Below are 14253 nucleotides of genomic sequence, written 5' to 3'. Positions count from 1 at the left end.
CTTCCTTCCTTCCTTTTTCTTCCTTTAAGTATAAAAGATGTTAGAATATCTGCCAACACTAGGTATTTATTCTTTCCTGAGTTTACTGCTCTCAGCATTCTGACAAGCTCCAAAAATAATGACCTGTGCCGTGTGTTGTTAAATGTTCAGTCAGACAGATAGATACAGATGGATGAGTGCTACGCTGCACAAAGGCAAGTCAGCATTATTTAATCAATGTTTGTTTGATCCGTGTAAAGCAAGTATAAATGTAAGCTGCGTCCCATCTGTCCTATCATCCATGTGAAGCCAGCCTCGTTTTTAAAATTTGATTTCTTATGTAATTGTCCCAGAGTGACACAGGATGATAAGTTGGGAGGGAAGGATGGTCGTGCTTAGATGTGTCCCGGCTAAGATGCCATTCTTTTGTATTCTGGACTGTCAGGCAGCCTTGTGTCATAGTACCTACCAACTGGTAGTTAGCAGTGCACTTTTGGTTCCCTCGTCTAGGTTTGAATGTAAATGTCTCAGTTGCTCACACAGGTTTAACTAGGTTACTGAGCAACAGTTAGCACACTGCCTGTCCGTGAAGGCCTTCAGCAGTCACACTTTCCTTCCATTTTGTCATCTGCCAAACTGGAAAGGAAGAGAAGGGGGGGGCAGGGAGAGAGAAACAGAGAGTTCGAGAGAAGGAGAGAGAGAACGAGTGAGCTATCTCCTAACGGTTAAGAATTAATTTTCTTAATTTAACTTAATTGTTATATTTGTTCTAAAACATAATGCCCTGGTATCCATTACAATTCTCCAGTTAGCTCCAGGTTTTCTTCTCATGGGATATAGTTTCCTATTGGATGTAGCTTGTTCTTCCACTGTTTAATTTTTTAAAAAACTTTTTATAATTTTATCTTTTTATTTTCTAAATATTTATTTATTTATTATATGTAAGTACACTGTAGCTGTCTTCAGACAGATCAGAAGAGGGCATCAGATCTCATTACAGATGGTTGGGAGCCACCATGTGGTTGCTGGGATTTGAACTCAGGACCTCTGGAAGAGCAGTCAATGCTCTTAACCACTGAGCCATCTCTCCAGCCCTTTAAAAAACTTTTTAATTAAGCAATTAAACCTGAATGTAATTTTGAAATCATAGTTGAGCTACCTACAAAACTCACCTTATATCCACACAGTATTTAGTGTAGATTGCTTTTGCTTGAACTAAGACATTACACAAATATGTTGAAAATTAGAAAATATGAGAAAAAAATCCTAAGGGATAAAAGGAGTTAAACATGGTAAACACAATGATACATGGAAACAATATAATAGTCAAGAGAAAAACAATTCAATCCTTCCTTCTGTGACGTCACACATTATTTTGTCACTGCGATGGTGTTCACTAGCTTCTATTCCTCACTGTCATTGTTTGGATTGTACAAATTGCCCTGACATTGGCTGTGGTGTGTTATAAGGAAACAGGTAAAATCAGAAGTGTTCTTTAAGATGGGAGCACATAGGTAGAGAGTCAAAAGCAGGGAATGCGTGCAGCAAGCCGGGAAAAGACCAGTCATCCGCAAGTGTGTGCATGGGTCCAGTCAGGAAAGACAAGGCAGGAGTACTCTAGACAAATTCTGTTCACAGCACCGGAAGGTTTGTTCACAGCACCGGAAGGAATATTGACCTAAAATAACTTGTAAACTCCAGCAGCAGAGAAAGAAATGGAAAAGTAAGATAGTTCCCCGCTGCTCCAATATTAACAGAACTTCTGTGTTGATGCTTTTCATTTGTGTCAATGTTAGTGCTAGTTAATGACTCTCACAATATTGGTCAGTGTGCACTATGCAGGTTCTGTTAGTGTTCGTCTTCACAGATAAAATCATCTTTATGAAGTGTGGCTTTGGAATTTCTTTTTAAATCGTGGCTATTCCTGTGATAAATGCCTTGATACTATATTTTTCAGTACTGATGTTGTGTGTACTGGTTTGTTTTGTTTTCTTACAGTCAATTGACCCTGGCCAGCAGTTCACGTGGGAACACTCAAACTTGGAAGTAAACAAACCAAAGAACAGATATGCAAATGTCATTGCATATGATCACTCCCGGGTTCTCTTATCAGCAATAGAAGGTAAGAAAATGCATACATTATTCAAATTGTTGTTTTCTTGCTTTAAGTATTTGCATGAGAATGTAGTATTGACTGGACTGGCAGCCATCTATGAAAACATTTGCCTACAACCCAGGCTCAGTGTATTGGCACCTTTACTTTCTTACATAAATGAGTCACTCACAAGAAAAGTTGTCTCTGCTACAATCACAGACGCATCCCTCCATGGAGACTTGATCATTTACTGATGTTTCTATGTGGGGAGCAATGCCCAGCTTACCTATGGTTGTTGATAGTTATGAGCAAACTGGCAATTTTACAAAGGGGCCTGTGCACTAGTTATGTATTTTAAAATTAAGGAAAGGGGGTGTCTGTACATAAATCTGGGTATGCTTACCGAGACAGCTTAAACTTAGGAGTCAATATTGTGGTGATTAACAGAAAGTAAGCACCTTGGGATGTGCAGGCCATGGAATCTTTTTAATCTTCCTCTCACAGTCAGGAGTGCATTCCAGAGGGGATGATGGATGGAGAAGGTTGAGGAAGGTTGCTCCTCTGCAGCCCCAGGAGGGTGGGGTCCACTTCCCTCCTCCCAGTAATCTCATTCCCTGCATGTACCATACTAAAAACATTTGGAGTTCATTCCTGACAATCAGAATTTCAGTAGTCCTTTAGTCTATAGAAGAACACTAGATTGAAAGGCTACTTAATCCTTTCACACGTCATAACAGGCAACCTCAGCTACCACCTGCCTGTTACCTACAACATTGGTTAGCAGTGGCACCCAAAGTTCTCTGTTTAATCTCTTGCAGTTGCTTTAGAAATCATTGGCTTCTGATTAATCCTTTCAGGAATTTGCAGTGCAAACAGTCACATCTATCTATAGTGATTCAAATCCTTGTTTTGTTTTTTTGTTTTTGTCCTTTTTTTTTTTCTTTTTGAAAAAAAATAAGAACAAAAACAAAAAAACAAAAAACTATAGTAGTCACCACCTTATCTCATAGCTCTTAGCTTGAAAGCTCTCTTGGGACCAGACAATTGGTTTAGCAGGCAAAGCCCTATACTAAGGACCTGAATCCAATCCCAGGATTCACACAGTAGAAGGATGCAAGTTGACTTCTGACCTCCACATCAACACTATGGCACTTGCCTGCACAGGCACACACACAAATAAAATATAAATTGAAATTGTTAAAGTACTCTCGGTGAACATAAAATACAACAATATATTAATTTGTAGACTTGGAAGTAAAATACATCTTTCTGTTCTTTGACTAAGCTTACAAGTGCAACCAGGTTTGGCTCAAATTGGCCTTATGTGGTATTGGTGAACCATAAATTCTATCGCATTAGTTTTGATGTTGGAAAGTATGGTAATGTCTCTTACTAGTGACCAAATACAGTAATGTTTAAATGTCAACCTTCTGCCATCCTAAAAGCATTAATTAACTACTAAGTATCACCTGTGCCAGCTGAGGCAGGATCAGGCCACATTTTGAACTAATTCTTGCTGAGTCTTGTTGAGAAATTCAAGCTGATGTTTGTGCATGGCTGAACATAGGCTTCTCATTTTAGCTCTACAAATCCGTTTTAAATGGGAAAAAAAGCAAATAGTACTTTCTTATCTATAAAATCTATAGTAAATTAGGAGCAAGACTAAATCAGAAATAAGTCTTTCTTTAAATAGCCAAGTAATAGATAGATAGATAAACAGACAGACAGACAGACAGACAGACAGACAGGGATAAAACAGGACACCCTAGAGAGCCTCTTGCCAGCCTTTTCTGTCTTTAGTAGCATTTCCATGTGTTTTTGCCACATTGCCATAATTTTTCTTAACTTATTAGTCACATTGTCACAAGAAAGGCTATTGAGATGGGGTGGGGTAGGGTGGAACTCATGTGCATTTATTATGACAGAAACTGCTGTCTATTTTATTCTTAGGCCATTTTTACAGTGTAGAAACAAAGGTATTTGACTCAGACTAAAACCTACCTTTTTATAACGCTATGCCCACAGATATACCCTAAATCTAGATCTGACCTAGAAACCAAAAATCTCTCAATGTTCTGTTATGCAAAAGGTTAGAAGAATGTAATTGAAATCTGTGGGCTAGAGAGCTGAAATCTGGATTATGACTATGAACAGCATTTTATTATTGACCAAGTCCCCCTAACCTGGAAGTACTCCAGACGACAGTCATTTAATCTGTGTCAGTCTTAGACTGGAGAGTGCTGTGCACAGGAACTGCATAGGAAGCCACTAACTGGCATGCAGCTTGGACAGCCCTGATTCCAATGAAAATGGGAACTGACATTAGCTCTGTTTATAAAAGCTAATATGACCTACCTCTGTCTCCTAACTGTAGTCATGGTGGGTAGGGGTTTTGTTCAGGATAGCTTTGCAATCCATTTCCTTGTGGTGTTAACTGCTCTTTTCATAATACTTTGCAGAATATCTGACAGACATTAGAGAAAAAATAGAAATCAACACAGTGACTTACACTGTCTTTATCTTGTTTAATACTATAATTATTTATCCACCTTCCATTGATAATATGAAAAGGATAAAAGCTGAAATTCTATGTAGCTTCAGCGTGCTTCCTGAGCTGCTTGGAAACAGTGATATTAACTTGTACTGAGAAAACCCAGAACAAATCCAAACAGTCAAAATGCAAATGGTTGTCAATTGTTGCACATCTGGGCAAAACTAGGTGGAGAAACACAGGTGAATTTTTGACAAGGCATGTGCCACTCTGATAACCTACATATAAGCAGTTCTAGTGAGAAAATTGTGGTTCCTGAACAAAAGATGTAACAGCAGTTAGCTTAATGATTTAAGTTACTCTCAAATAAGATCAAATTGAAGCACATACTTATGTGCACATACACACAATATAAAATCACCGTTAACTCTTATACAATGTGTAAAAAGTTCCAAAGCTGTACTTTCTTTAACATATTGAAAGCACACAATGGAGAAGAAGAAACCTGACTCTGAGACATTCGTTGTTCCTTATCTAGGTAACCTTAACTCCTCTGAGATCAGTTTTCTCAGTTACAGCCTCTCACTTTCCTGGCTGCTGAGATCTAGAGTGTTCTTCACAGCAGTTACTGTGTTTACTCTAACTTACAGTTAGCAAAATGCTATTACCAGTATGTTACTTGATATTTAGTAGTATACACTAGTTAGGGAAAAGGGCAATGTAGACAGGGGGTAGCCCTGTGCCCAGTGGAGCCCAGCTCCTCCCATCACCAACAGCACTTTCCTATGCAGAAAATTTGACTCCAAACACCTGGTCTTAGCCTTTTGCCCCCAAATTCATTTTATTATTTGGCACTAGGTTTAGAGTTAATTTAACCATTGTATGTTGTAAGCTCATTTTTCTAGGTTATGCTATAACTAACCTGAAACTATGCCTTAGCATCAGAAATTCTAACTGAACCAAATGCATCTGTCACAACCTTATACAAGTACAGCCATGTTCATCAGTATCTAACTGATTCTGTTGAGCAATCTCTCCTTGGATGCATATATAGCTTCAGGATCTTTTAAAATATTTTTTTTAACAAAATCAGTATATGGCAAGTTTTTATCACAGTGTTTTATAATTTTCAAGAATTAATCTTTACTGTCTTAGGTAAAACAAATTTCTATTCTGAAACATAATTCATCTTCACTGGCATCAGTGTTAACTTTTCATAGAACTATTATAATTATCATTTAAGAGCCATATTGGCAAAGACTTTTTTAAAAAGATGCATCTAAGCCTAAATATATGACAATATTAAAATCCTACTTTTCAGTGCAACAATAAAAACAAGAAATTAGAGTAGGCCTGATTAGTTGTATGTTTATTATATGTTAGGAACTAGGCCACTGATTATTATCTTTACACTGTTCAGATTATCCTGAAAAGGCAATTATCATCTGAATTTACAGATGGTAAATAGAAATATTAATAATGTAAATATTGGTCTGGGCGCTGGCTCAGTGAGTAATGTGCTTGCTACACAAGCATGAGGATTTGAGTGTTAATCCCTAGAACTGATATAAAATCAGGCCTACCAGCTCATGTCTGTAATCTCAAAGTTCCTGTGGCAACACAGGAGGCAGAGACCGGAGATTCTGCAGGAATTCATGGTAGGCTGGCATATGCAGTGTACTCACAAACAAGAGGCCCTCTCCAACAAGGACATTTACAGAGGGACACAGACATGCCTGCACTTTCACACATATGCAAACACATCACACTCATAGACATAACAGCATAGCATACACAAGAAGTACACTTTATACAAGGAACAGACTTTTTTTTACTGCTAAAAGATGTAACAAAGCCAAAAGCCAAAAATCTAATATGTCAGCCAAACTTGAAGCTGCCCTTACCCCAACATCCCATGTGGGGTCACGCTACTTTTGTGGTTGTGGTGTTTGTAAATGTTAGCACAGGGTCTTATTTATAATCAGTTTGGCTTTGGCTGAAATGACTGTCAAGGAAATTTGAAATATTTAAGAAGAACTGTGAGAGCTAAAGTTCAGTTTTATTTTTGAAACTCCATGCAAAAGGAATTTTTCCAAACAACAAACAGCACATGGATATGGGTTTAGTAATTTGCTTAATAATTCCTTTTAAGATAGATTGGGAAGAACTCTGAATAAAGGCATGAGATGAGGTTGGAACATAAGTCCCAATTTATAAAGCTACAAGACTTATTCATGCCACTTAGCACAGTCAACAGGGAGTGTTTGGAAAAAACAGGAACTCTTGCTAATGTGATGCACACAATGAGTCTACCTGAAACAAAGAATACCCCCCCACACACTCTATTTCCACACTCATTTGGGGGAGTTCCTTTGTGGGGGTTACCAATTCAGATCATAGTGATTTATTTTAATTTTCTTATGGATGGAGCATATATTTAAAGTTTTAAAGCAAATATTTATATTCACTCCCTTTCATGAGTACCATCTTTAACTAGCCCATAAATGAATCTCAGAACTTCCTAGACTCTTCTTGTTCCTTAAAAGGTAACTGGAGGAGTACCTTGGTTTCCTTGACCATGTTATGCATACCTTCTTCCTCAAATCCATAGAAAGAATAACTGAATCAATATAAGATCCTAACAGGGCCCGGCACCAATAAAATACCCAATAAATACTAGACTCTACCATCATTACTGCTATGCGTTTTATACTGTTGTACGCACGTTCTTTTTCACTAAGTTTTTTTTATATGATCTATGGAAAAGTTAACAATATCCAAATGAGAAAGCTGCATGTATTTAGAGTAGTTTATAAAGAAAAAGAAAATATTAGCTCGTGATAAATGAAAACCAGACCTGTAATAAAATTACAGATTTCAACAAGGGGAAAAATGTTTTCTTTAAATGGAGGTACAGAATATATCATCTGGTGTTAGATTTGCATAATAAGAGCAGTTAAAAATCCTAGTATAAATAATGCGGATGACAGATGATGTGACAACAATGTGATTATTTGTGAGATGGGAACTTAACAGCTTTAAAATGAATGAGCAGCTCACAAAGTCAGCACTCCTGAGATAAATCTAACTAAGAGCAGTTGATGGAAACCAGAAATAACAAGGAGGTTTTCAGTAACAGTGATTTTTTTTTTCCCCCTCGCCCTTATGAGATAGATACATTGCTTCAGTCCTAGTGAGGCCTCACTTCTGTAGTTGCTCCTGTACCAAGTCACTCAACACTACTGTCCACACACATTTGAGGGTTTGCCAACTTTATATCATGCCCCTATTGTGAAACAGGGTGTTTTATCAGGCCTTCTATAGAAAATTGATGCCTCTTCAATAAGTAAGATCATGTCACTATTTTTATTCCATATATTTTTATTTTTTCATATACTATACCTTTATTTCATTCTTTGCCTCTCAGTGGCCACCCAGTTCCTTCCCATCGTCCTCCCCACCAATCCATAGACTGTTTCTCTGCAGCTCCCCACCACCAAAAACAAAAACAAGAAAACAAAACCAAAAATGGTTTTGTCTAGCCATAAGGAATGGAAATGAGCAAGAAGTAGCTAAAATGAGCAGCTCGAGGAAGAGAGAGAGAGAGGAAGGAGAAACCTAGAAATCCTAACTGCTTCCTAGGCGTGTGTGGCAGCAGCTGTGGGTCCCTGGCAGAGAGCAGTTCTTCCTTTTGCTGGAGGCTCAAATGAATGAAGGTTAGTTAGGAGGCATGACAGACAGAAGGCTGGCATATGTTCTTTATCACCTTTCCCTGCCTCTCCCTAGCCCCAGGGAATAATCTGTGAGCCCCTTCTGTAGGGTTTACTTAACACTTAAATTCTATTTAAAAGACAATAGAAGCTGATGGAAAGATGGTTCCCTGAATAAGAGTCTACACTGCTCTTGCAGAAGACTGAGTTTGGTTCCCAGTATCCATGTGGATGGGCAACTCTAGATCCAGGGTATCTGAAGTCCCTGATTTCATAGGGTGCTCATGTGCAGATAATAAGTGAATTAAATTAAAACAGAACAAATTTTATTAGACTATGTACTTCATTTTTCTAGAAACCCATTTTCATGAGTTCCATCCAATTATTTGTTGGGTTGAGCTCATTTGTCTTACAGTGCCCACAGCATCAATCACTGATGGAGGCAGACAGCACGGTTCCTGTAGCACTTCCAGGCTTTCGGTGTTCATGTTAATTATGTACAAAAGTGACACAGTGCAATTCTTTCTTTTATTTATTTTTTTAAATACATAAGTCTATTTTTTTTTTTTTGAGCAGCAGTAAAGAAACATAGCTTAATTTGTCCCAAGGAGCAAGCAAGATGGGATTTTCAGCCTTAGAAACCTACAGCAATTTCCCAACTTCTGACTTATTAAAATCCATCTAATTACAGCTGTTTGGATGACATTTTCCCTGCATGGGCTGAGCGACTGGTGTAGAAATGTGCTGTTACCCACTTTGTATTTTAGCTGGCAACACAGAGAAGAGAAGATATATTTTTTAAGTGATGGTTGCTAGTGATATTGGCTTGCTTTGTATAGCTCTTTACTGAGTAAGCCAATATTGAGTCAGAAAGCCCTGGAAATGAGTTTGCTCTCTGTCCGCAGTATCTTATTTCATCATGTGATGTTTGTTATTTTACTGTACACTGAGCCACACTATGTTAATAAATCCACACCTCATTATTCTGAGGAGATAGGCAGGTGTGTCTCCTATGATGTTTCTGATATTAGAATTTAGGCATGGTACACATATTTCTGCTGTCACTAAAAATAATTTTATTTCTCTATCAATTATTTTTAGTACAAAGTTTGAAAGGAGAATCCAGAGTCGGAATTACTTTTTATCAATAGATAAAATGAGATAGGTTTATTTTGTTTACTTATTGCCATTGATTATAATATCCATGTGGCATTTTAGAAATTGCACATGCATTTCTTTCACTGGACTCATAAACAGTGTTGGCTTGATGGTGTTATAACAATAATGTTCATATATTATCGATGGAAACTGATGATCTGAGTGATTTTTTTTATAACATGTGGCTCCTACAGGCTACCCATGCTAGGTTCTGATTATCTCATTACTAGATGAAACTTTTTAATAATTGCTCCCTTATGAATATAAGTCATAGCTGCAAAGCTATGTGACCTAAGAGCTGCTTTTCCCCTCCTGGGAAAAGTGCTCACTAACAATAAATAAGTTTCTTCTAGCCAAGAGACTGAGTTTCCCCTCGGCCTGTGGTTACTCTTGCTGCTGTGTACTTAAAGTCAGACAGACTGGCTAGTTCCTTTTCTGGGGCCATTTGCAAAGCTCTCGTACAAAGCGTAGAAGGTCAGACAACAGAGCAAAGAGCACAGTGAGGAAGAGACCCTGCTTTCCAGGCTCTGTGCATGGGATTCATTCTCCCATCAACTCTAAGGTTAACACAGTGGCCACCCAGCAAAGAATGCTTCTGAAAACAAATTGTGAACTTTGCAAAACTAATGAGAAATCAGATTGCAGCGACATCAGGAAATCCAGAGATCCTGCCACTTTGGAAGGAAATATTTGATCTCTGGTGTATTGCAAGGAAAATCCTTCACGTTAGCAGTTCTGATGTAGCAAGTAGTGGTTGCCATGGCACAAGAGAAAGGAGAGACTACTGCATGTGCGGAAACTAAAACAAAGTATTGTAACTTACTGTTTGCTTTTATATTTCTGGTTTAAATGCTGTCAGCAAAGTAAACTTTTTATATATTCTGTCTGGTAGACATTTTAGTCTAGGACTTAACCACTAATTCAGTGTTTGGGGATTTTGGCTTTGTATGTATTGGAGAGAAGATGACATATTCTCTCTCTCTCTCTCTCTCTCTCTCTCTCTCTCTCTCTCTCTCTCTCTCTCTCTCTCTTATAAAAGGTATAAAATGGAATGAACTAGTTTGCTAAAGTGTAATTTGTTTTCACATAAGCTTTACTTATTAAAGAATTGTGGAATGTAAAGAGCTGAGTGTTCCAGGTTTTGAGGCTTCTCTAGGTGGTGGAATATCGAAAGCTCTTCTAGCTGTCTTGCTCCCCCTCCACCTCTGCCAGGAACAGTTTGTGTGCCTTAGTCAAGAGGGATACCATCTCCCCTCCATGTCTCTTGCTGTTCACTCTTATCCAATCTGCTGGAGGAGAACTGCCTCCCTCCCACCAGCACACACCCCACCACCGTAGTTTTTCTTTACAGTGTTTTGGTTTTGAGACTTAGCAGCTTCTAGTGGAATTCTTCATCAGTGTCAGCCCCATTCAGTATGTCTCAGCATGCTGGAAGCAGTGGGAGTCGGCTTGCAAGTGCATTAGAGTGTATCACTACTAATCTAAGGGACTAAGCGATTCTGTGTATCTTTAAAGTAACTTTGTAGAAATGGATGAATCCAAGAAAGCTAAGAATACCATAGAGATATCCTATGGTAGAGTTCAGAAGAATCTGGAAATCAATTTGCCCAGTGCACCTAGGTTTAACCGATAAGCTGTCCCACACAGGTCTAGATAGGGTGAATGATTGGCTGAACAGTTCCTGATGGAGTTCCCTCAGTACTGAGTAAGTGCTTAGTACTGTCCCAAGATTCTAAAGTACACATAGGACTTTGCCTTAATGATGTGGTACAAAAGTGTGAACACTCCTCTCATGGTGGCTTAGTTCTGTATTGACAAAATAATTCATGTACTGCTTTTTCATACAACTTCAGCTCGTGAAAGGCTAATTACTGACCATTCGTAATTACAAGCACTCTTTAAACATGGGCAAACCTTTTCAAGTTAAATTATCTTCTGATCAAAAAAAAAATTATAACCCACTGGGAACTGAATGGGTTTTGTTGTCGTCTGGGCCTGTAGCATAATTACTCCTGCTCAAGTTAGTAGGGAAGAAAGATTTTATTTTAACCCAGCCATAACAAAATAGCTCAGGTGAGATAATCCTTGACATTGCAATATATGTTCAAGGTTATACATCATTTCTAAGTCATTAATTGCTTGGCTCAATATTCTGTCAAACCACATCGCTTCTTTCTTCTTCTGTTAATATTCAAGCATATGCAAAAACAATGTCATGAAGCACTGTCCTTTTACTCTTAGGGGCTACCCTACCGTCATTAGACTTGGTCTCACAGCTAACTCTCCAAAGCTTTGCAGATCTTCAATAAAACAGAAGCTGGGTGTAGTTAAGCACATGCCTCTAATGCTAGCATTAGGGAGACAACAGCAAGCAGACCTCCATGCATTGTAGCTAATCTGGTCTATATAGCAAGTTCGAGAGTAGCCTTTGCTATATAGTGAGACCTTGTCTCAATTAAAAAAAAAAAAAAAAAAAAAAGTGGTGAGCATCCAGAGTCCATGCTGAACTTTGGTATTTCTACCTTGACCTGTAACTAGAAAGTATGAACAAATAAAATGAGAAGCTAAAAATTGTCTCCTTCTGCTTGAGCAGGTACTTTCTCGGCTGTTGTACCTAAAGAACACAATAGTATAGCTCTGTCAAACATTTTCTTCCCTATTTTATTTATTTTATTAATACATTTTATGTATTTGGGTATTTTCCTATACATCTGTGCCTGATGCCCTCAGAAGGTATGATAGAGAAGGTGTCAGATTCCCTACAACAGGACTTATAAGTAGTTTTGAGTTGCCATGTGGTCCTGGGAATTAAACCAGGTCCTCGGGAAGAATAGCTCTTAACCACTGAGCTCTCTTCAGCCCTACCTCCTTATTTTAAGGCTTGGGTTTACATCTCTAGGTATATTGAACTCAGAGCATAGAGGATTAATCCTGGGCATGAATAAGCAAGCAACCAACGTGCCACTAGAAGGAATCTAGTCATTGATGAGCTTGGACTATGGGGACATAGTGTATAGCTGAGATCTAGGCTGAGGTTTTCCATGCATCTGACCAAAGTGAAATAGTCATTTGGTACTGTAACTGTTTACACAATTGACTATTGCTAATTAAAGAACATACATAGATCAATATAGAAGAAAACATAAAATTCTACTTATTTTATAAAATGCACTAAAGCAATCAGGAGAAAAAAGAATGTTGCTGAGCTAAGCTCGTCATGAACAAACTATATTAGAAATAACCAATTGTTAGCCAGATGTGGTGGTGGCACACACCTTCAGTCCCAGAGGAAGAAGATGCGTCTTTGTGATATCAGGGTACAAAGTAAGGCCTCCTTTTAGGGAAATAAAATAATAAATAAATAAAAATTGATTGCAAGGCCAATTTTCAAAATTCTGTCCTATCGCTCGAATTTTGTTGGAGACTAGCACAGGGTCAGGGCATGTTAACAGATCCTTTCTATACCATAGACAAACAGAAAGTAAACATGCAACCACCCAAAGACAAACTAATTTTAAACTGCTGAAAGGTCTTCCTGGGTCCATGTAAATAAACAATGAAGCAATCTTCTAATTTGTCCTAATTCTCTCTTCTTTCATTTCTGCATTTTAAGTTAGATTTTGATCCCTAGAGTTGCCAGAACAAAGTTTGTTCTCACATAGTTGGAGTTCTAGTGCACTCTGATGAGTGTTTTTATTATTATTATTATTTATTATATTTATATTTTTACAGTCCAGTTGTACTTCCCTCTGAATCCCATGCCAGGCCTTTCTCCTTCCTGGGGGTCTCAAGTCTGTTGATCATTAGGTGGGTGCTTCTTCTCTCACTGAGGCCAGACCAGGCAGTCCTCCACTGTATATGTGTCAGGGTCCTCATACTACCTGGTTGGTGAGTTGGTATCTGAGAAGTCTTGGGGGACCAGGTTTGTTGAGACGGCTGCAGGCTTTTGTTTTGTTTTGTTTTTTAAGGAAGGCATTACAAATTAAATGAACTAATAGGCATTCCTTGGAGAAGGTCAACACCCAATAGGAATGAGTTCCACAGATCTAGCCTCCCAGCAGACACATCCTGATCAATAGTCTCTAAGATGTTTCATGGCATCCAAAATTCTGACAGCCATTAGAGCATATATTTTCCCAAAATTGGTTGGGAAACATTCCTACATATATCATACCGAAAAACTGGAGTCTCAGTACTTGAAACTGACTGATGTGAAATGTAGCTTTCATCCTCATTTAATACTTTTAGAAGGACAAGGAATTCCCCCTTCTTGCAGTCTTTTCTCATCCTGTGCACAGCTCATGAAAGGATATTGGATACAGGACATAGTAGATACCAGATCTCCAGGGAATAGTATCCCTTAGATCACCACACTGTAGAGCTGAGAGATCTTGCCTGACATTGCACTCTGCCAGAGTGTTTAAAAGGGTCCTGTTGACACAGGCATTCTTTTGGAAATCATCTCCTTCCACTGACAGTGCCAATGTGGTAGAAGAATATCAGCTTTATTGCCAGGGTGAATACAGTAGCTTGATAATCAGCATTCCTCGATACTGCATTATTTTATTTTTGCTTCTTTCTCTTTCAAAATGTCAGGAGCTACATTTGTAATGCATTCGGTGTTGAACTCAACCAGTTGGTAATCTTCTGACAGAAATGGTTTATTTTTATCTCTTGGAAGTACAGTCATTATTTAATAACGGTTCACCTCCTCTAAATTTTACTACTAATTTTTAAAAGATAATTCATGTGGGGCAGTGGTGGCACACTCCTTTAATCCCAGCACTTGGGAGGCAGAGGCAGGTGGATTTCTGAGTTCA

At 38.3% G+C, this 14253-nt stretch overlaps 1 protein-coding gene across 43 annotated transcripts in view; it reads left to right on the top strand.

Moving 5' to 3' along the window:
- Ptprd (protein tyrosine phosphatase receptor type D) overlaps positions 1 to 14253 on the top strand; it is a 2211569-nt gene that overhangs the window by 2137479 nt on the left and 59837 nt on the right. For all 43 annotated transcript variants that reach the window (XM_029475790.1, XM_029475789.1, XM_029475786.1 and 40 more), the window contains one exon: positions 1978 to 2101. In XM_029475790.1, the coding sequence (XP_029331650.1) occupies positions 1978 to 2101 (124 nt within the window). The remainder of the gene's footprint in view (positions 1 to 1977; positions 2102 to 14253) is intronic.

This window comes from Mus caroli, chromosome 4 (assembly GCF_900094665.2).
Source record: "Mus caroli chromosome 4, CAROLI_EIJ_v1.1, whole genome shotgun sequence".
Taxonomy (NCBI): domain Eukaryota; kingdom Metazoa; phylum Chordata; class Mammalia; order Rodentia; family Muridae; genus Mus; species Mus caroli.
This window is presented reverse-complemented; position numbering and strand designations above follow the sequence as displayed.